The sequence below is a fragment of the Strongylocentrotus purpuratus genome, unplaced genomic scaffold (assembly GCF_000002235.5).
Source record: "Strongylocentrotus purpuratus isolate Spur 01 unplaced genomic scaffold, Spur_5.0 spur5_scaffold_12, whole genome shotgun sequence".
Classification (NCBI taxonomy): Eukaryota; Metazoa; Echinodermata; class Echinoidea; order Camarodonta; family Strongylocentrotidae; genus Strongylocentrotus; species Strongylocentrotus purpuratus.
This window is the reverse complement of record NW_022145597.1, coordinates 20,463,161-20,484,848: the sequence shown is the minus strand read 5'-3', so window position 1 is coordinate 20,484,848 and position 21,688 is coordinate 20,463,161. Positions and strand designations below refer to the sequence as shown.

The 21,688-nt window shown below is 36.7% G+C and overlaps 1 protein-coding gene across 2 annotated transcripts in view; it reads left to right on the top strand.

Annotated features, from left to right (window-relative positions):
- Nucleotides 1–15,460, top strand: part of LOC584901 (phosphatidylinositol 3,4,5-trisphosphate 5-phosphatase 2B) — a 69,900-nt gene extending 54,440 nt beyond the window's left edge. Inside the window, exons 16-26 of one of the 2 annotated variants that reach the window (XM_030982068.1) lie at nucleotides 440–528; nucleotides 1,841–1,922; nucleotides 2,534–2,623; nucleotides 3,162–3,281; nucleotides 4,098–4,192; nucleotides 7,065–7,152; nucleotides 8,241–8,337; nucleotides 10,294–10,361; nucleotides 10,858–10,947; nucleotides 11,441–12,471; nucleotides 14,983–15,460. In XM_030982068.1, coding sequence (XP_030837928.1) covers nucleotides 440–528; nucleotides 1,841–1,922; nucleotides 2,534–2,623; nucleotides 3,162–3,281; nucleotides 4,098–4,192; nucleotides 7,065–7,152; nucleotides 8,241–8,337; nucleotides 10,294–10,361; nucleotides 10,858–10,947; nucleotides 11,441–12,471; nucleotides 14,983–15,201 — 2,069 coding nt within the window. In that variant the 3' untranslated portion in view covers nucleotides 15,202–15,460. Of the gene's footprint in view, nucleotides 1–439; nucleotides 529–1,840; nucleotides 1,923–2,533; nucleotides 2,624–3,161; nucleotides 3,282–4,097; nucleotides 4,193–7,064; nucleotides 7,153–8,240; nucleotides 8,338–10,293; nucleotides 10,362–10,857; nucleotides 10,948–11,440; nucleotides 12,472–14,795 lie in introns of both variants that reach the window. The other variant, XM_030982069.1, reaches the window with a different exon arrangement.
- Nucleotides 15,461–21,688: the final 6,228 nt, after the last annotated feature.

The window sequence follows — 21,688 nt, the reverse complement described above, 5'->3', positions numbered from 1 at the left end:
ACAAATCAATAGTCGGGAAAGCAATATGAAACTAAGATTTGACCATTACAAGGATGGCAGTCATAAGCTATAAATTCGATTTTGTTCATCTACATAGAGATAAATGTACCCGACCTTCTGAGGTTTCACATTAATGGTATCACATTAAAAAGTTTTATTGATGGAGCACTTAATGAATGTTGACAAACCATAATGTTTGAACTCTTGATGCTCTTTAAGTTGAAAATTAATTAATTGATCTTTCATAATTTATTAATGCATGTGTAGATTTGTTTTCACTTTGTGTGACATAGACCATGTATTTGTGTATTTGTATCTTTCAGTGAACGATTGAAGTAATGTTTTACTCTTTTGTGTGATTAAAAAAAAATGTGTGTCGTCACAATGAAATACACATTGTTATGATGTCCATGCTTTAATCTTTATTTTATTCATTCAGAGGAGGATGACATCACATTCCCTCCAACCTATCGCTATGAGCTAGGTCATAGGTCAACATACGCCTACAAGAAGATCAAGAAGACTGGGGTAAGTGCTTGCATCAGTCAAGTTCTTTCATATCATCTTTCAAATGTTTTCCAATTTTTAGATAATCATGTGATATTTATCTGATTGTCGGAATCCAATATTCATTTTGTCCTCATTTCTTTGTTTTTGTCTATCTATCTCTGTCTCAATCTTTTGATCTCTGTTGTGAGTTTCTCTTTCTCTCTCTCTCTCTCTCTCTCTCTCTCTCTCCTTTTCTTTCTCTCTCTCTCCTTTTCTCTCTCTCTCTCTCTCTCTCTTTCTCTCTTTTTTTCTCTCTTTCTCTTTGTCTCTCTTTCTCTTTCTCTCATCCTCTCTTTTCCTCTCTCTCTCTTTCTCTCATCCTCTCTTTTCCTCTCTCTCTTTCTCTTTATCTTTTTAGCTCTTTCTCAATCTTTTCATCTTTCTCTCTCTCTCTTTCTCTTTCTCTCTCTCTCTTTCTCTCTCTTTCTCTTTCTCTCTCCCTCTCTCTCTCTTTCTCTTTCTCTCTATCTTGTTAGCTCTTTCTCTATCTTTTCATCTCTCTCTCTCTCTCTCTCTTTCTCCCTTTGTCTCATCTCTCTTTCTTTCTTTAACTCTCTGTATTACTATCTCCCTCTGCCTTTTCTCTCTATATGTCTCTCTATGTTATTTTGTCTCTTCCCTGCTCTTCTAACTATAACGGAAATGAAACTAGGTCTCAACATTTACGAGTACATGCTGTGGACTTAATTGAACTTCCATTATACAGCCCATTAAATATTCTATACAAGCTATGAGTGAGATTAAGTGGTTGCATATCTTTGACCAGACATTTGTATTATTTAGAAGTGTATGAAGATCTATTGTTTTAATAGTTTTTTTGTTAAATGCTTTTGTATGAATGAATCTGTGATCTGTCCAAGGAGATAAGTTTTAAGCTAAATGTAGCTCAGTCATGATATGGTAAAACAATCAAAAAACAAACAACAAACAAAATTAAAAAACTGGCAAAATATTGTAGCAGGAATGTAGTTCCCATTTCCAATCGCTCATAACAGACAGATAAGTGGGTATGCTTTTATTAGGGGCCTTTATTTTACAAAGCTACATTTCCCCCCTAACCTAATTTATAAGAATCATTAACATTATTATTATTAATATTTGCCCTGATTTGTTTATTTAACATATGTTATGTGAATGTGAATTAATCAATTGTAGGTTTGAGGCTTACAAAATCATAGAGAAAATTGATTGCGACAATGAATCACGATAACACTGTGTACGAATGTGTATAGCATGTATACCCAGTGTATATTCAACTGATGTTTTCTTGTCTGCTCCGTACCTGATTTAGATTCGCATTAATCAGCCTTCGTGGTGTGATCGAGTACTATGGAAGTCCTACCCAGACACCCACATAATCAATACCACGTATGGTAAGTAATGTTGGGATTGTCTGTAATACACTCATCACCAAATACATATATGGATCGTAAGATTTTTGATCTGTCTGTAGTGCCCACATACTCAATTCCATGTATGATTAGTTAAGTTTAGTTTCAGCTGTACAGTGCACATGTGTGTGTTTGTGTGTGTGTGTAATTGGGTTTTTACAGACGTGTATCAATCAGATATGATTATTTACGTCTGTGGACCGACCTGTAACGTCACCATCCGAAAGACGTGACTCAGTTTCGAACCGGGGTCGCGGCCTGAGTCAGTTTGTAGGCGAAGACAGAGAGCTGACCAAGTGAACGTGCTGCGAGACCAACTGACATGTAGTTTGTGAGGATTATATCAATACTACATATGGAGAAAAAAATCCAGTTTATTCCAGCTCAATCCTGTCTCAACTCGTTTCATTTCCAATAAAATCAAACCTGCTTTTAAAGTGACCACCTGTCGACAAAGACCACATTTTTTCCCCCTTGAAAATAGTTTCTCATGGAAACATGTACTATAGGAACCTGCCCTTGGGTGGTCTTTATAGACAGGTTTCACTGTAGTTATGTTATTTATAATCCTAGTTGTATCATTCTGTGCTCAGGTTGTACAACGGACATTGTTAGCAGCGATCACTCCCCTGTCTTTTCAACATTTGATGTCGGTCTCTCGGCCTCCACTGTCATTCCGAAAGGTATTTTGCTTTATTTTTTCTGTGATAATCTTAATTTTAAACAGTCATTACTGAACTAACCTCTGAAAAGATATTGCCAGGGCCTGTGAACTGTAGCATAAAATACTGTGGTTCATGAATTGTTTTAATTCTTATGATAATAATGGAAACTGTATATATAGTGCACTTGTCCATCACATCGCGATACCACAGGTGCTCCATTAATCCAGTCAATGTGTAGCGCTCTGGCATAACGGCTACCCATTTACACCTGGGTAGAGAGTGGCAAATGTGAATCAATGCCTTGCCAAAGGTTGTTAGTTCAGGGTTTCGATTCCTTCAAGTAATGGAATGATATTCAAATTTCTGTTTGTATATTTGTCATAAGTAGAATAGAGTAAGGAGGTTCATAACATATCTGTGTCTATGTGAATTGCCTGTCCTTTAAATGTGCATCAAAGTATATAGTATTAAAAATTACATCTCTGTAAAACAAAGTGCTTAATTTTAAGTTGTTTAGCTTCAGTTCTTTTATCTCTTGTTTATTTGTTTTGAGTAGAACAGAGCGAGGGCGGTACACAAGATGTGAAGATCATTTTTACCCAGGTAGATGCTACCATCGTCACCAGTATGTGTAGCAGTCGCTTCTATCTGGAGTTCTTCTCCACGTGTCTAGAAGGTAGGACAGATCCATTTCAACATATCGAGGGGTCAGTGACACAAAGACGTAACTCCATTTTGGCCATTTTGAGAAAAAGTGGTTTATGTGTCACTGAGCACCTGGGCCTTAAAGAGTTAAGTCTATGTTTCATTAGTCATTGACTTCAATGGGGTGTTGGGTGGAGTTAAGTTTTTGTGTTTTCTGGAAAGCCCACATTTTTCTAAACATTTTGATATCAAATACTAATTTTTGCAAAATATGAATTACGTCTTTGTGTCACTGAACCCTCGATATAAAAAATATAAATAATAGACCAGGGACAGATTAATGGCTCAAAACATTAGATATTGAATTGTGTGATCATTAAAATGACATTACAATAACATGGCAATTACAAATGTACATGTACAGCAATCTTTATTAAAATGTGGGAAGACAAAGTGAAAACTTCTTACAAAGCCATTATAGAGTTTTTTGTTTTCATTCTCCTTTTTTCGCGTTATATAAATTGTAAAATGAAACATTTTTCTTACATTGCTGATGATATTGATTACTCTGTTTATTCATTGTTTTGTAGTATAAATACATGTTCATGTGCTTTTATTGTTACTTAATGAAAATAATGCAGATAAACGATTGATTGATTGATTAATTGATTGGTTTGTAATGTAGTGATGTGTGTATTTCAGATCATGAAGATATTTGCAAATTTTTGCAATTTTTTTTTTGAAATATGTAGTGTTCCTCTTCTGAAGTATGCAACATTTTTCTTTTGAGATGGTCAAGATGTCATTTTTGATTGTTCAAACATGTTTCCTTTGATTTAATCTTCAGCCAAGTCAGAGAAGAGTGGTTACAACTCAATGTGCCAGCAGAACAATACTCTGAAACTCACCAAGCCATCATGGACTAAGGACCAACTTGTAAAGGTAGATTATTATCCTACTTTTTTCTCTCTTTCTATATATCTCTTTGTCTGTTTGTCTATCTTTGTATCTCTCTCTTTCTCTCTATCTCTATGTCACTGCTCGTCTTTCTCCCTTATGTACCCTAAACCATCATGGACTAACTACCAGGGACCCATTTCATAAAGCCTTTTTGAATGACAAATGACAAAAATCAGTGACAATTCTGCTGATAACCAATCAGAAGCAAAGGATTTCACTAGCTTATAACAAAAACTGTCATTTATCACTGATGACAAGTTTTGTGAAACGGGGCCCAGGTCGTCATGGCGAGATTGTGTTACGGTCTGTTGCAACTTCTCTTAATCCCTAATTCTTCCCTCGAACAGAAATAAAACATTTTAACGAAATGCAACCATTCAGCTTTTAAGACATGTAAAGCAATGCACTTTTCTGTCTGTTGTAAGATACAAAATTGTGAAGTGCACTTTACTGCAATTTTGCTTGCAGAAATGTAAAATGAAAGTGTCCCTCTTCTCAAAATAGATGATACTTGTCTTTGAAGATAACTGTGATCTCACTGTGCATGCCCTTTTAATTCATCATCATATTTTTAGGCAACTTACCTTGTCAAAATAGGACAAAAGGCCTAATAGGCCAGTTTCGGCGGTTACGTAATGCGCGGTTACTGTAACCAAGCCCGACAAGCTTTGTCAAATCACCATTTTGAATCTGTGCATTGTGTATTAGACTGTCGGTTCTTGCCGTTAAATTGCATTCATATCTTTCTATCAAAACTGCGTGTATATATATGAATTTCTGTTTTGGCCGGAAATATCTTCCAACTTGCCATTCATCAAGCTGAGTTTCAGGCAGCTGCAATATTTTCTAAGAAAAAGAGGAGTTTCGACTACGGTATACACCCGAGAAAAGACTCGTTAAATTAGCGTCCGCAGTAGCGGACTAGCCTGCCCGTAGCCCCTGACCTACGGGGTCCGTGTCACTCGGTAGACGTGACTGTATGGGGAAATTACAACGGGCAGGATTTTCGTTAAGTGAACTAGTTACATACCTCCCTTAAGTTTGACGATATTCCTGACTTTGGGACCTATGACGTATTCAATTATCTAGTAGAGAATATGGCGGACCATGCATTTATGATCGTCGAAAACTGAAGGCTTTTAAGAGTTTTGAAGACTTTCGATTGATATTTCTCGATGGCCATAGATTATGTGGCCTGGAGAAGCTCGAGTACAATCCCCCCTCTAGTTAGCTCTCGGCAGCTCATGATAGCGACTTGTGACTAGATTATACAGGTCAAACCGACGCAAAAAGACAGAACATACCAACTTGAACAAAAAGAAAAAATATATAAATAATAAACAAATAAAAAGTAGAAGTCTAGACTAGATCTAATAGAAAATGTAATAACAATTTTATTTTTAAATGTTTTTTTTAAAATAATAATAATTTCTTCTTGAAGTTGAATAACGAAGGTCCGGCATAATTGCAGTCTAATACTATTAACTTTTATTTTATGAAAATCAAACTTAATTCCTAATCTTATTCTAAACAATAATTCATCATCCTGATTCTTCTTCCTCGCCATCATAAGGTTTTTTATTATTACTTTTATTATTCCCTTTTTCCATTGCTCTATCATTCTTTTTCCTTGTTCATTGTTTTTCTTCATTTTTTCCGTTCAAAATTATTTGTTTATCATTATTCATCATTCTTGTTCTAGCTCTCTGTCATCGGACGATATTATTTTATAAATATTATTTTATTAACAAAGACCTTATAGTGAAATAATTATTACCTTTATTGTTATTATTTCTCGTTGCTTTTGTTAATAATATTGATTCTGCGGTCAGTGCTTGCTTCTCGTTAGCCGTTTCTTGTCCGCCTTGAAATAGTCCGTATCGAGGCGTTTCACAAACATTTTTTAATCCATAAAATTGTTTTCATTTTGAAAATGTGAATCGCGCCTACACGAACACGAACACGTGGTACGCGCGCACGCTTCTGCAAGCAGAGGTGACTGTGTGTGCGAACGAGTGGAAAATAGTTCATCACTTCTTTCATTTCCACGTCCAAATTTGTACTCAGATTCAAGCTAAGGTAAATGCAAAATTGAATGGAAATTACCGATTTCGGCTAGCTAACTTATATTTTGGTGCTTCGCTTTCTGTTTCATCATTGGCTTTCAAGCCAATGTCGCTTGTATCATCGACGTCGTTTTTCTTCTTTTTTAGGGGGTATCGTGCGCTGCCTGTACCGGGGACTTGGCCGAATAGGTTTAGCTGCAAGATGTGAATCGCTAGTTCTGTACCAGCAATGCTTTTCTATTATTCTTGCCTAAGACTCAGCGATTTTAAAGATCAAATGTATGAAGAACAAAATCACATCTCAAAGATATTTATTATTCAAGTTTGAAACTGCCTCCTTTTTCTTCTCTCTCTCTCTCAAAATAGCGAAAACAAACGATACAATCACACCTAGCGAACACAGTCATGTATGGTATGCACGCAAAGTGTAGTCTGCTACGCACCGCGAGTTCTGCTTGTCCGACCCTCCGATTACGTAATGCGATTTAAAGGTCTCTGAATACATTACGAAACTGGCCTATTGATGAAGCTTTCAAGAGATGTTAGATGCTACTTTTCGAGAGGCACGATAGCTCAGTCGGTAGAGCAGTGGTCTCGTAATCCGGTGACCCGGGTTCGAAACCAAGTCGATGCGCTAGTGTCCGTTGGTAAGGCATTAATCCACATTACCAGGTCTCTCGGAAAGAACCTAAAGCCGTCGGCCGTCTGGTTGCTTACTAACAAGCATTTATGCTTTCTTAGCAGTCAGGTAAAATAACCAACAATAACCAACTTTTGTTTTGTTACAGTTGAATCCTATAGTATCCGACGTGGAGTACTTGGAAGAGCAGTTCATCTTGGTAGCTATCAAATCGGAAGACAGTGACGAGTCGTACGGTAAGAAATTCTACCTCTCTTTGCCCTTCAACAGTAGAACAACAAAACATGTTCATGTGCTATGCACTTGAGTTGCCTGTACACAAAGACAACCTGCCTATAAGGATTGTTTTTTGTGTCTCCCTCGAGGGGTCTATAGAGCTATAAATTTGTGAAGTATTGAAGAGGTTTCGTAGTTGACTGGGATTGTAAAGCTCATGGGTTCGTCGCATTTTATCTAAATTGCCCCTCTCCACCCAGATGTTTAACTGGGTACCCGATAGGATACAAACGTCAATGTGTTTTGATTAGCATGTGTGGGCCTGTCAAAAGGGTGACTAGCCTGAATGCTCCCAAGGGAGTGGAGAGTGTGCACTGTACAGTGCAGGATCATAACATAATCCAGTGATCGGGGTAATAATACTGTATGAGCGCTCTGGTCGGTTACACTGTAACTGGTAAAGCACTTTATAAGAAACAGTTATTCTTAGTAATCTGTGTTTTAAAGCCTATCTGCACTAGTTTGGTCAGAAGGGATTAGACCTCCGTACATGGTCACTGACAGGCGATATCTCATCAAATCAGCTCTCAATTAACATAAGAAAAGGGGACCATGTGGGATCAACGCGTACCGCTTAGGCATTGTTGGCTATATAGAGGGGGCAAGAAGCTATAAGTAGTGCAGTCAAGCTTTAATCAAAGACATATGTGACTCTACTTTAACTCCTGCTTATCTAATCCTCTTTAAGTGTTGTGGTCGAGTGGTTTAAGACGTTGACTGGAGATGCGATAGTCAAGGGTTCGAATCCCGACACGGTACTAATATCCTTTGGCAAGATATTAACCTGCACTTGCTACTCTCCACCCAGGTGTTAAATGGGTACCCGGTAGGATGCGACCGTCATTGTTGGTCAAACAGTTTTTGAGCGTCAAGTAACGCCTGGCTGGAATGCTCCCCAGGGAGTGGAGATTGTGCACACAGTGTGTGTGGGCAAGCACTGAATCCAATGACCGAGGTAATAATATATTTGTAAAGCGCTAAGAGACATTTGTGATAAGCACTATATAAAAACTAAATATTATTATTATTATTATTGTTATTATTACAGGAGAGTTTGTAGTGTCATTGCGCAACCGGTTTGAGTCGTCACCTGTCTTGTTCAAGAGCATCCTCACACACCAAGGACACAGAACAGGAGAAGTGGAGTAAGTCTTTGAAGATTGATTGATTGATTGATTGATTGATTGATTGATTGATTTTATTATGCCTCCGTTACGAAGTAGCCAGAGGCATTATGTTTTCGGGTTGTCCGTCCGTCCGAACGTCCGTACGTCCCGTTCTCGTGATCGCGTTATCTGAAGAACCGATTGATGGATTCCTGCCAAACTTTGGTCATGTATGTATCTTACAGAGCCGATGAACTGATTAGATTTTGGGGTCACGAGGTCAAAGGTCAAAGGTCACAGGGCTCATTATGTATGCAAAAACAGCTCGTGATCGCGTTATCTCAAGAACCAATTGATGGATTCCTGCCAAACTTAGGTCATGTATGTTACTTGCAGAGCCGATGAACTGATTAGATTTGGGGGTCTTGGTCAAGGTCAAAGGTCATGCGGCTCATTATGTATGCAAAAAATAGCTTGTGATCGCATAATCATTAGAACAGATTGATGGATTCCTGCCAAACTTAGATCATGTATGTATCTTGCAGAGCCAATGAACTGAGTAGATTCTTGGGTCATGAGGTCAAAGGTCAAATGTCATGGGCTCATTATGTATGCAAAAATAGCTTGTGAACGCATTCTCAATAGAACTGACAGATGGATTACTATTTAACTCTTTGACATCTTGCAGAGCCAATGAACTGAGTATATTTTAGGGTCATGAGGTCAAAGATCAAAGGGTCATATAATTATGTATATGAGAAATTGCTTTTTGGTTTGTAAACTTGCTCCATGACGGAGGCATCATTTTCGACTGCGCGCAGTCGAAGTTCCATCTAGTTTCATTTCATTTAACAATTGTTTGCACAATAAAGAACATAGTTGACAAAGTAAGATCAAAATTATGAAATAAAACAGAAACCTACCGGTACTGGAAAGCATAGCTCGTTTTTTGTAGATTCCCAAGAATAAATATAATATAAAACTTTTTTTCATAAATCATTTTAAAGTGTCTTAATAATCACAGTAAAATAGATATAATATAATAACATATTTTCATAAACCATTTATAAAGTATCTAAATAATCAAAATATACAAAAAGAAAAGAATGGCAAAAACGGGACACAAAGGACAGGAAACTGACATAATAAGATAAGACATGACAGGACAAGACAACAACAAAATCATTGTACATCCTGCCAACTTCCCTCTTCAAATTGGCAATTTTGATTTCAAGAGTTGCCTCTTAGATACATATAGTGTAACATTGTTACTGTGTAAAGAACATTGTCACAAACTCTCTTAGAAACAAGGATATTTGCCCTCAATACCTTATTCTATTCTATTCTTTTGAAAACCATGTAACCGGAGTTTCAATAAATGATAGTCCCCATGTGTTTGGTAGAATTAGGTCCAAGGGGGTGTTTCACAAAGATCCTAAGTTGAACTTATCTCTAAGTTGGACTTAACAATTATGGAAAGCCGTTAGCATCATTGAAAATATTTTGTAGAAGTTATTTCAAAAGGCATAAAATGTTGATTCAAAACATTCATATTTTCTATCATCAAGGAGATTTCATGTTCTTGATGTAGAATTTATAAAAAGTCTAAAATAGTACAATTTTTGCTTATGAATATATTTTATTTTAAGGCTACAAATGGCTCTCCATAATTTTTGAGTCCAACTTAGAGTTAAGTTTGGCTTAAGATCTTTGTGAAACACCCCCCAAGTGTATTAATGTATTAGCAAGAAACCCTAACACCATCCCGGCTCTGTCCAACAGCTGTAAAATCTTAAAAGAGGAATATGTTACTTAGCTGATGTTTCTATCTGTCAAAAGTGGGTATGGCAGGTCTGTGAAGTTGCAGACTGAAGAGAATGAAACCCACAGATGGCCGCCTCAAACATTTTAAAAACCTTGCACTCTGTTGAACGTTTCTGTCAAATTCACGATCATGGAAAAGTTATCTTTTTATCCTATGTTCATTGTCTACAGAGGAATGGTTCACGTGAAGTCCAGGGACGAGAGTCTGTATGGTGGCTTCAGGAAGGCAAAGACATACGGTAAGTTGAGCGGAAAAGAATTTATCCTACAAAAAAATAAAAGCTAAATTGTGAAAAATTCTTGACTTGACTGTAGGAAAGTGATCAAAGAGCTATTTTCTGAGAGTGATTTTATCGAGAACACACCTAGAAATAAAGTCTGCATTAGGTTTCATGCGCATGTTTTTTTTCCGGTTATTTTTTTATACTATTTACTCCCTTTAACTTGTAACTCATAGAATGCATCAAAGAGGTATTGGAGTTGATTTTGTCCATACATATACCAAGCCGAATGACAATGTGATTGGTCCACATTTTAATAGAAAGACAGCTCGGACCATTGTACCTTTTTGTTCCTATTTTGTGATAATCAGAATTGGTGAAATTTTGGGAGTTAATATTATCCAAGCATATACTAGCCCAATGACAATGTCCGTTCTTAGGTGATTGGTCCAAATTGAGAACCACAGCGCAGGCCACTTTATCTTTACCTTGTTTCCTGTTTTTTTAAAATCAGAACTGGTGAAGTTTGAAGACAAGACTGACAGCATGTCATCGGGCGATGTAAGCGATGAGACCGCCTCAGCTAAGATCAGTAAAGCTAAAGGTAAGCATTGTTTTGGTAGAAGAGTGTCCTCTTAAAATATCTCAGAAGATACAAATTTTGAAGAATAAAAATTATTGTACGTGATAACTTATTTAAGAAATATACTGAAAGTGTGAAACATGGATGCTTCATTTCGTCTGTCCAGCCACAAGGGCATTCACTCTGTGTTAAAGAATATGAGTTGATGCATTTCTAGCTTCAAACAGACAAATTGTTGTATAACAACAGTAGATACAGGAAAATCAGATTGTGGAAAGCTATCATTGTGCTTATCTGGCCATGCATTTATCATTCTTTAACATTGGTGCTGGTTGGGAACATGCACGTAACTTTGGGCGTGGATCTACGGATAGTAAAGATAGGACTTGTAATAGTTCTCCATACAACGCCAATGCCAACAAGACCATCTTTTTATATCTTAGGCTTTTTGGTTAATTCTTGATAGGTGTAGATTAATGCCTTTGCTGTTTCTTTAACTGTCCTTTGTGTTCAGTTTGCATTGAGAACACCAAGAACAAGGTGAGACAGTGGGTCAACAAGGCACCCAGTGAAGATCATTCAAGGAAGTCCCAAGAAGCTGCTCCACCTATACCTACCGCACCCCGCCCTAGGGATCTCAATGTCTCCAGTGGGTCACTCACCCCTCCCCAGAGTGACCCCGCCCCTGTGCCTCCAACGAGGAGGAAAAATGGCCTCAAGGTATCGACTGGGAAAGCGATGAGTCAGAATGGAGTTGGTGAGGAGAGCGAACAACCCCCACCGTTGCCCCCTCCACGCCTTGGAGCTAGTCCAATGAGCTCAAGCCCTATGAGTACCAACCCCTTGAATGCGGCACTCATGAACACCATGCCCATGAGTGCCACGCCTATGAGTGCCACGCCTATGAGTGCTGACCCGATGGATGGAGGAGAGTACATGGGACTGAGTTTAGACGCGATGCCTCTGAGCAGATCCTCAGCGGCAGAACAATCGGGAGGACCGGACGTAGGAAGAGGGATGAACCAAGTCACCAAGCCGCGTCTCAGAGGATGTCGATCAGTTCCTGCCGAGTCAGACATTCCACCTCCGCTCCCTTCCCGCTTACCTGCACCCCCTCAACGCTCACTCTCCCGGGACGTTGCACTTCCCCCTCCTCTCCCTGCAAGGCCTTCCCTCACGCTACCTCCCTTCCACCCGGAGCGGTCTGATTCAGAGACATCCGATGAGGGGCAGGTGCTAGAGCACTCACCACCCAGGAGAACACCACCGGCGCTTCCAGGGCAGCAAGTGAGTCGGCTACGAGATCACTGGGAGAGACGGTCCAGCCGCGATTCGTCCCCAGATAGTAACCGGTCAAGCGTGGATACAGGAGACGCAAAACCAGCCCTACCGCTCAGGATCACGGAAAGAATGGCGCCTGATGGACGTCCTTCTTCGTCTTCTACGGATGACGGTCAGCTGCTTCTAGAAGGACTTCCTCCGCCCCTCCCTAGCAAGTCCAGACAGAATACACCACCTAGAAGAACAACAGACACTGAGCTGGAAGTAAGTATTCCTCTGTGAAAGCACAGTCTTGCTCGTGAGGTCTAGTCCCACTCACCTGATGAAAAAAAAACTATTAACTATCTCTGAATAAAGGTAGCGTCTAAGCTGTTCAAACCTGCTTTTCCGACCTACTGTGTCGACAGACCACCTGTCTATTTGTCTTAATTCATTTTTTTACCTGAAGTAGATTTTCAAATTAGAAGTACATAAAGACTTCCTGCCTATAAAGACAGCTTTTCTGGTCTCCCCTAAATTGTCTTTATAATGGCCTGCAGGTTTCACAGTCTTCAGTTTTTCTGATTAAAATTAAGATTGGTTCAATCGTGCTGAGTGAATCCATCTCAGTCTACTTTACAAATATATTGTCAAGGTTCAGCCAAAAAGAGAATGGTCGTTGAGAGAGAAAGTTTGCCACTTTCTTTGTATCTCTTTTTATTCTCAGTGCATTTCTTCAACATATTTCAGAACAAATATGAAAAATAACAACAAGTATAATATGTCAATCTTGATGATGTTTTTTTTTTACTGGCTACCTTCATATTCCAAATCCTTTTAATACGAATTATAGGGTTGGGTATTTTATTGGGTACGTGGGACTACGCCTTTAGACTCGCACGGCTCGTTTTGTTGTCGGGTTTTTGTTTGTTGCCTGATTGAGGTACAATAGAATAGGCATCTTTGTGTTGGTGTGGCAAATACTGTTCAGAGAGCTCTATACTTCCAAACTGCTGATTTCTTCTCTCCTAAAATATTATTTACAAAGCATTGACTCTTTCTGTTTTTCAAACGTTTATTGTTTGCTGTGTCATTTCTTTTACAAACTTCATCATCTGTGCTGTCTTTGCTTATAGTTTTCATGTGTAGAACTCTTTAAACATATTATTGCATGAGTCCAAAGTCAAGATTGAAAAAAAAAGAAAAACACCACTTATCGAAAATTAATGAAATCTTTCACTTTTTGTTCATATTTTCCATTTCTCTCAAATCAATAGAAGTAAAACTTTAATTTCAAATAAATGTATTTTCTCCTCTTTTTCTGCTCATCTTAATTTACATGTATTTATTATTTGATGTATCCTACTAAAGGATTTAATGTATGCCGGCCAGCTGCTCACTTTCAAGGTATTTGAAATGAAATAATGCACAAGCTCTGAAACTGAAGTCTGTCTCCTTTTGCGGAGTTTGCTTTTCAATGCTGCCAATAAAACTGCTTTAAAGGCTTCATTTAACAATGTTAAATCTGAGATGCATGGCCCTGCGTGCTACCAGTGTCTGTGATATGGTGTAATATTGAAGCCCTAAACAAAAGTTGCTCTTCAAAATCTTTAAGTGACCGGTTTTACCATACTCGTTTTCCCCAATAGACTGTAGTGTTATGAAAACCGTTAGGGAAACGCAAAATTTTGTTTTGATTTCCAATCATAAATATCTTGATAATTAGACAAGCAATTGGATTGTAAAAGTCATGGGGTTCCTGACTGACCTAAAGGTTTATAATTATCATTGCAGCATGAGCTAAATCCTGGATGTTCTTTCAGAATCTCAGACAAAGTTACCCAATCCCTTTAAAATGAGTCTGGAGTTTGTAAAGTAATCCTCGGAAAGAAAAAAGTCTAAATACTCTTTGCTATTTACCAGGGTAGAACCAGGATTTTGTAATGGAGGCACAATTAAACAAAAAATTAACTGCCTTTAAATTTGAAATGAAGGAGGGAATATTAACAGTAAGGTATGTTAGATTTGGGTTTTCAAAGGTTGTGGGGGGGGGGGAGCATTGGCTGGTTGTGCCCATTCAACCCACTGCTCTTTACAATACTTTTTTGTTCTCAAAGCAATGTAATACAACACAGTTTCATTGATTGGACAGATAAATACTACAGCATTAAGAGCTCAATGTTTTATTACATGTTCACACCATGTGAGTGGGTTAGTGGCATTGGCTTGTTGTGATCATATTAAATCCATTTTCCCATTTCTTCATGTCTCTTGTCTACCATCATCTGATCTTGTTTCGTTTTCATTTCCAGATTAGATTCATGAGAAGCCATCATTTTCCTATTCACAAACTAAATACATCCTCATTCCCTTTCCATTAATAACCTTGCGTTTATTGTTATGCCATTTCCCATCTTACCAAAAAAATTATTGCAGTGTTTGTATATATATGATTTTATGATTTATGTGGTGGTTTTGTTTATAAATCAAAAGCATTTATTTTATTTTTGCCGAAAAAAAAAGCCTTTCATTATGCATTGCATGACTTACCTATCTTGTTTGTCTTCCCTTTCCTTCCTTTTTATTTTCTTTCTGGGTGTTGTGATTAGATTTAGTGTTTTATTTGGATGTTTTCGTTTGGTTTTCGTTTGATTTCCAGATGAAATAAACCAGATCATCTCATGTTCAATATCGTTCTAAAAGAAGAAAAGAAAGAAAGAAACGAAAACAATCCTTATTTGCACCTCTTGCCCCCCTCCTCCCCTCACTCCCTCCCTCCCTCTGGGGTTTAAACAGGACTATGACTGCCTGCGTCGGCCCATCACCATCACGGAGTGGCTTAGCAATCTAGGGCTCATGCAGTACAAGCAGCAGCTCTACGATAACGGTTGGGACAACGTGGCTTTCCTGGATACGATCACGGATCAGGATCTCATCTCTGCCAGGGTGGAGAGCATCAAGCATCGACGACACATGCTGGAGAGTATAACCTGTATCATGGCTATGCAACGATGATGAGGATGATGATGACGGGACGTCAAGGCTGGGGACCTAGACCACATGAAGAAGAACCTAGACTGCTACAATAAGGACCTAGATTACCTGAATAAGGACCTAGACCACAAGAATAAAGACCTAGAAAACAAAATTATGAACTTTTGCCACATTATTGTAAGTCGAGGCTGGAGACCTGGGGGGCGTTTCACAAAACTTGACATCAGTGACAAATGATAGTTTTTGTTATAAGCTAGTGAAATCCTTGCTTCTGATTGGTTATCAGCAGATTTATCACTGATTTTTGTCATTTGGCGTTTCACAAAACTTGACATCAGTGACAAATGATAGTTTTTGTTATAGGCTACTGAAATCATTGCTTCTGATTGGTTATCAGCAGATTTGTCACTGATTTTTGTCATTTGTCATTGAAAAAAGGCTTTGTGAAATGGGTCCCTGGACAACGTGAAGAAGAACCTAGACTGATGATGATGATGATGATGATCCACAACACTTGTATGGCGCCATTTATCTGTTTCAATAAGGACCTAGAATAAGGACCAAGATCACATGAATAAGGACCTAGACTACTAGAATAAGACCTAGATAACAAAATTATGAACTTGTGCCACATTATCGTAACACTTTGTCTCAGTGACTGGACCTGTTTAAATGAATGAAAGCATGAAAACTGCTTCATATATTTTCAGTCGATCAGGAGTTGTTAAACCGTGCAACTTTTATATGTCTTTCAAGTACAATACATGCCACAATCATACATGTTTTCTTTCCTCTATTTTGCAATATGTGATGTGAAACGTACAGTACAGCCATCCATTGGCGAATCCAAATTTTCTTTGAAATCATTTTTCTCAGAATATTTCGATTTACTGATGCATGCGTGTATAGGCCTATATACCTGTACTTGTCTATTTGCAAAGGGCGGTGAAGCAACAAAAAGTTATGACTTAATTTTAAACTGTATTTTAAATGTATATGATATTTGATTTTGCAAAGTGTCTCTGAAAATATATATGTAAAATCTAGTTGTACATGTATATCTACTTACATTGTACTACTACATGTAATTCAGCATATCCTAGTTCAAGTTACACTTCTTATAAATCTTGTTACTATTAATCATGTTAAAACTGCATGATACATGATATTAAAAACAAAGACACTCCCTTTTTACAATAGCTCTTGTGATTGTTCCAATTGCATACACATATACATTGGGGCCTGTATGTACATTGTACATGTACCATGTAATTTTGCTTAGAGTACTTGAGTAGAACTAAGTAATGGATTAATCCTAAATTTGTCTTTATATATTACAGCAATCAATTTGTCATTTGACTTTCAGGTCCGATTTCGAATGTTTGTATGTATACTTGTAAATATATGTACAAGTGTATGTTCAGGTCCCAGCCTGAAAATGAAAAATATCACTATGAAAAAGTTGACCACAGTTATTCATTGCATATGGATGATAATTGATTAATTTGTGCTGTTTTTGTATAGATTTTTGTAATCATATGATCTGATTGTCACTGTGTATGTGTTGTAGCTGTTGTGTGTACATTCTTTTTATGGAAGTAACATTGCAGACTTACTCTAAAACTAAATCTATTTTTCTACCTGATTATATTGATGTATATAAGTAAGTTTAGTACAATATTGTGTAATTATCACTTGGAGATAGATCTAACCTAGAGTTAATTGATGTAATAACATGTAAACATGCACTTGTTGTTAACAGTAACAAATATATTATTCTTTTAGGACCCTCTTGCATAAAAAGTTGTGTTTAATCGCAAATACGTGATCCTGATTGGTTGAAAATCAAGTTGCGTTTAATGTGCCGAGTTGCGTTTAAACGCAACTTTTTATTTTATGCAAGAGGGCCAGGTAGGTGCCAGCTCTATTATATCTATTATTGCACATGTAGCTTGTTATAATTAGTGTCTGTTATATGACACATACACCCACACACATAGTGACAAATATATTATTCTTTTAGGACCCTCTTGCATAAAAAGTTGTGTTTAATCGCAAATACGTGATCCTGATTGGTTGAAAATCAAGTTGCGTTTAATGTGCCGAGTTGCGTTTAAACGCAACTTTTTATTTTATGCAAGAGGGCCAGGTAGGTGCCAGCTCTATTATATCTATTATTGCACATGTAGCTTGTTATAATTAGTGTCTGTTATATGACACATACACCCACACACATAGTGACTGTGCAATCATCTGTTTCATCATTTTCTGTGATGAGGTTCAAGAGACATGTTCCTTGGATAATTACTTTGAAGCCAGTATCATCCCACGCTGGACCCAATACTATAAACCATATAGTAAACCTAAACCTACATGTAATGCCCTATGTACATGAATAGACTGGTTTACTGATATATTCAAATGTTATGCATAGTTTTTCAACAAAGGTTGTTCTTCACAACCTGAAAGCTTGCTAGAGGCTTGCATGACATAGCAACAAGTAATGTATGCAGACTGGATTCCAAGTATTGTAGTTCATGAATAACAGGTTAATGGAATAATTTGAATACGTTAGTAATCCAGTCTTTTCCCTTTTGTAATGGCCACATATAAAACAAATTCATACAAATGTCTGTGAGGTAGATGTGCAGGATGGCCTTCTTCAAAGCTTATGCGTGAATGAAATGGCATTCTATGGCAAATTAGAAATACTTGTAGGAAGTCTAGGATCTAGTTTTTTCAAATTCTTTGTTCTTGAGTTTTTAACTTTGATTTGGCGTTTCTTATTTTTACCTCCTCCAATAAAAATATTTTCAATTACCCAGTAGCTTTTGGGGGCATAACATTTATTCAAAGAAGTTTGTACATGTATATAGAATTGTGATAATGGCAGTAGAAAATATAATGTATATTGTACATGACCTGATTCGGGCGAGTATAGATAATTAATGCCAAAGTTACTAGTTATGTGTAAATGTTTGAAATACCTGATATATACAGTGTATAAACAGAAAGTTGATATACATTATTGTATTTTAGGTTGTACTTATATATTGATATATATACCTGTAGCGTTATTCTGAACTGATTCTTCTTTTGTTGTTTGGTACATTTGTTCTGAACGAGAATGAATTAATGCCGTGTCACAATATGAAGTACTTCTAGACTAAATAGTTTGTATAAATTTGTCGATTAGCGTAAGAAAATTGATGTAAATATCAAATGTTGCATATTTTGGCTGAATTTTATAATGGATGAAAATCTGTAATTTGTATATAAGAATACAAGTATTTTGAAAATTTAGTGTGTAGTGCTAACAAATAGAAAACAACTGTTCCGTGTATATTTCATCAATGATATATTACTTTTTTTTTGCTATAAATATAATATGACTTTATAAAGTGCATAATAAACTCTTGTCTCTCTCTCTCTTGAACTAAATCACAGATTTTGGAGAAAAAAGAAGCAAATTTCAAGGAATACAGTGTCATTCTGATTTAATTTGTTGGGGCGATTAACCAACCGAAAAATGTTGCAAGAAAGAACAAGTATAAATGAAAATGTTTTTTCTCATTTGACCAGATGACCTTGCAACAATGAATATCAGCAACTTTGCAGGAACAATTTTACCTGCATTTAAAGAAGTATCTCTTCAAGTGAATTATGATACAACAAATAGTAACCTTCATTATTGCAGGCTATTAAAAAACTAAATGTTCAATGTTCTAGAGAGTCTGGACTTGCCTTGGGTGGTAATTCTGTTGTAATATTTACAGCAGAGAAGAAATTTTTTTTGGCTTCCAATTTACTTGTTATGCTTACCTACTTGCTGCGCTTCCTATTGGTACATTATATATCTTTCGAGAATTCTGTTTCATCATTTTGCTACTGTATAATTGTGGACCTCAGTTATATATAGTTGTGGAGAAAACGAATTTGAATTATCTTCCTATTTCTCATAAATGTATGTCTGAGAGCTAACTCATGAAAAAATATTTGTGACATTTTTTCGTTGCCAGTCTATTAAATTGATTTTCATTTCAAAGCCTGTATACAGACACCCGTCAGTGATAGTAATCAGGGTAATCTTCATCATAGTTTCATGTGTCAGCAGTAGTGTGTCCTGGTGGGGGGGGGGGGGTCTGATAAGGTGGGCATGTGTCCCCCCCCCCCCACAAAATCCAATCTGATGTATACCGTACTTGAACCCGATGACTACTCAATTGTATAATTCCATAGACTTAATATAGGGACCCTCCAGCTGTCATGGGCAATGGGTTATTAAAGTGCATGAAAGAAAAATAAATATGCCCCCAAACTGTCTTCATGTCCCCCCTCCCCCCCCCCCCCCCAAAAAAAAAATAATAATAATCTTATTTGATATACTTGTTACTTGTAGAGATAATCCCGATGGCAGCTATCATACAGCTAAACTGGGATGTCCGTGCAACGTGCTGGCATAGTGACAGTGCATGCTGGCATAGTGACATTGCATGAAGAATATACTGTACGTACATGCTTCTAGTTGCCCCACCCTGACCCCCATCCCCCACCATCCACACTAAAACCAAATACTGGATGCACTCCTGCTCTGTGACAATGTATGACAATCACAGTTGATATAGTGAAGAAAGGATGATATGCAAGATTTAAAAAATAAAAAATAAAGCAAGGGAGAAAAATGAATTGGTGAATTCACTTGATTATATTACATGACATATGGGAATTGTATAGTATCCTTGTTTACCCACAAAAAAAGATAATCTTTTCCCCCCAATTCAATGTTGGAATAAATATTGAAGGTGCTCTCTTTAATGCTATATGCACAATCACATTTTGAAAGGCTAGTTTTAAATCTTTGGAACGAATTTGTTTTATTTTTCTATTTCTACATCAAGTTCTTAGCCCATTATATCACTGCATTTTCAATTTTGATTTTCTTTCAACTGCACTTCAGGCAATCTTATAAAGGATAATGGGCAATATTTCATCAGATATATTCCATTTCCAATTTCAACTCTTCACCGATTGTTGTATATGTTACTTGTTGAAATGTGAAACTGTAAAAGCTTGTATAAAGTGAGTCAAGAATTTATAATTATAAAAGAAAAATCTTGTTATTTTTGCTACTTTGGTGAAGCTCTGGGGTGCAAATAATAAATTTCTATGTAAAGAAGAAATATTTAATGTATTTGTGTTTATTTTGTGTTTTGTGTAAGTGTGAAAATAAGAATATTATACTAGCTAAATCTTTATGAAAGACAGTGCTCAACATATTTTAAAAATTAGCAAAGATGTTGTATCCAATCTCTTAAAGAGAGAGAAAGCCCCTCCCCTACCCCTGATATTAAATTGGTTTTAATAGAAGCACAACAATTAGAGAAACAATGCAGTGAAAGTTTGAGAAAAATCAGGGAAATAAATAAGAAAGTTATGAATCTTTTAAAATCATGAAAGTCATGGACTGTTCGAGACAAATTGGCAATGCAATGCAAATTGTGATGTCATTCCCTCACAATTCACCACCGATCTGAATGACCTAAAATCTCCATTTCTCTGAATGTTAATGGAATAGTAGACCTGTCTTATATGGGGGTGCATGAAAGAATATATGATAGAGATAGGCATGAATAAAAAACATTTTTATCAAAATGAAATTTAATGACCCTTCTTGCATTCAACAAGGGATAAAATGTGAGGGGGTGACATATCTAGAGACCGCGTTGCCAATTCGACTCACAGATTTGAAGTATTTCATTGAACCTGCCTTCAATCAGCAGATGTACGAGATTTATTGTTTTATTACCAACGCTCCTTCTCTCCCCTTCCCTTTTCTTCTCTGCAAGTCACTCTTCTTTATTTTTATTTTTATTGTTGTATCTAAGTTGAGGGCTGCGGGCACGTCAAGCTACTTTACTTATTTCTGTAGCACTACTGCATCTAATGTATGTTAATAATGCATTCAATATATTTGTTTAATTTCGTTTATCATCTGTATAAAATTATATACACCTAAAATATTTTATCAAATCAAATCAAATCAAAAGTTATGGATTTCAAAACAACTTTCTTATTTATTTTCCAATTTTTCTCAAACCGTCACTGATCTGTTATTTCGTTTATTATCTGTATAAAATTATTTACACCTAAAATATTTTATCAAATCAAATCAAATCAAAAGTTATGGATTTAAAAACATAACTTTCTTATTTATTTTCCAATTTTTCTCAAACCATCACTGATATGTTCTTATTGTATTAAAACAAACGAATTATCAGGGTGGACTATTTGAGTGTATCCACCGTAAAGGGGATTTGGGGCCATCATCCAAGACTATAAACTTTAACCAGAATTTGTGAATTCACAATATCAGGGAATAATTTTCCTCAAATTTTTTGATTAGCTATTTCAGCCGATGGATGAATATTTAAAATGAAATTCTGTACATTTCTATGGAAGAAAACTGCTACACAAAAGATATTTTGTATAGCAGTCATGCAAAAATGCA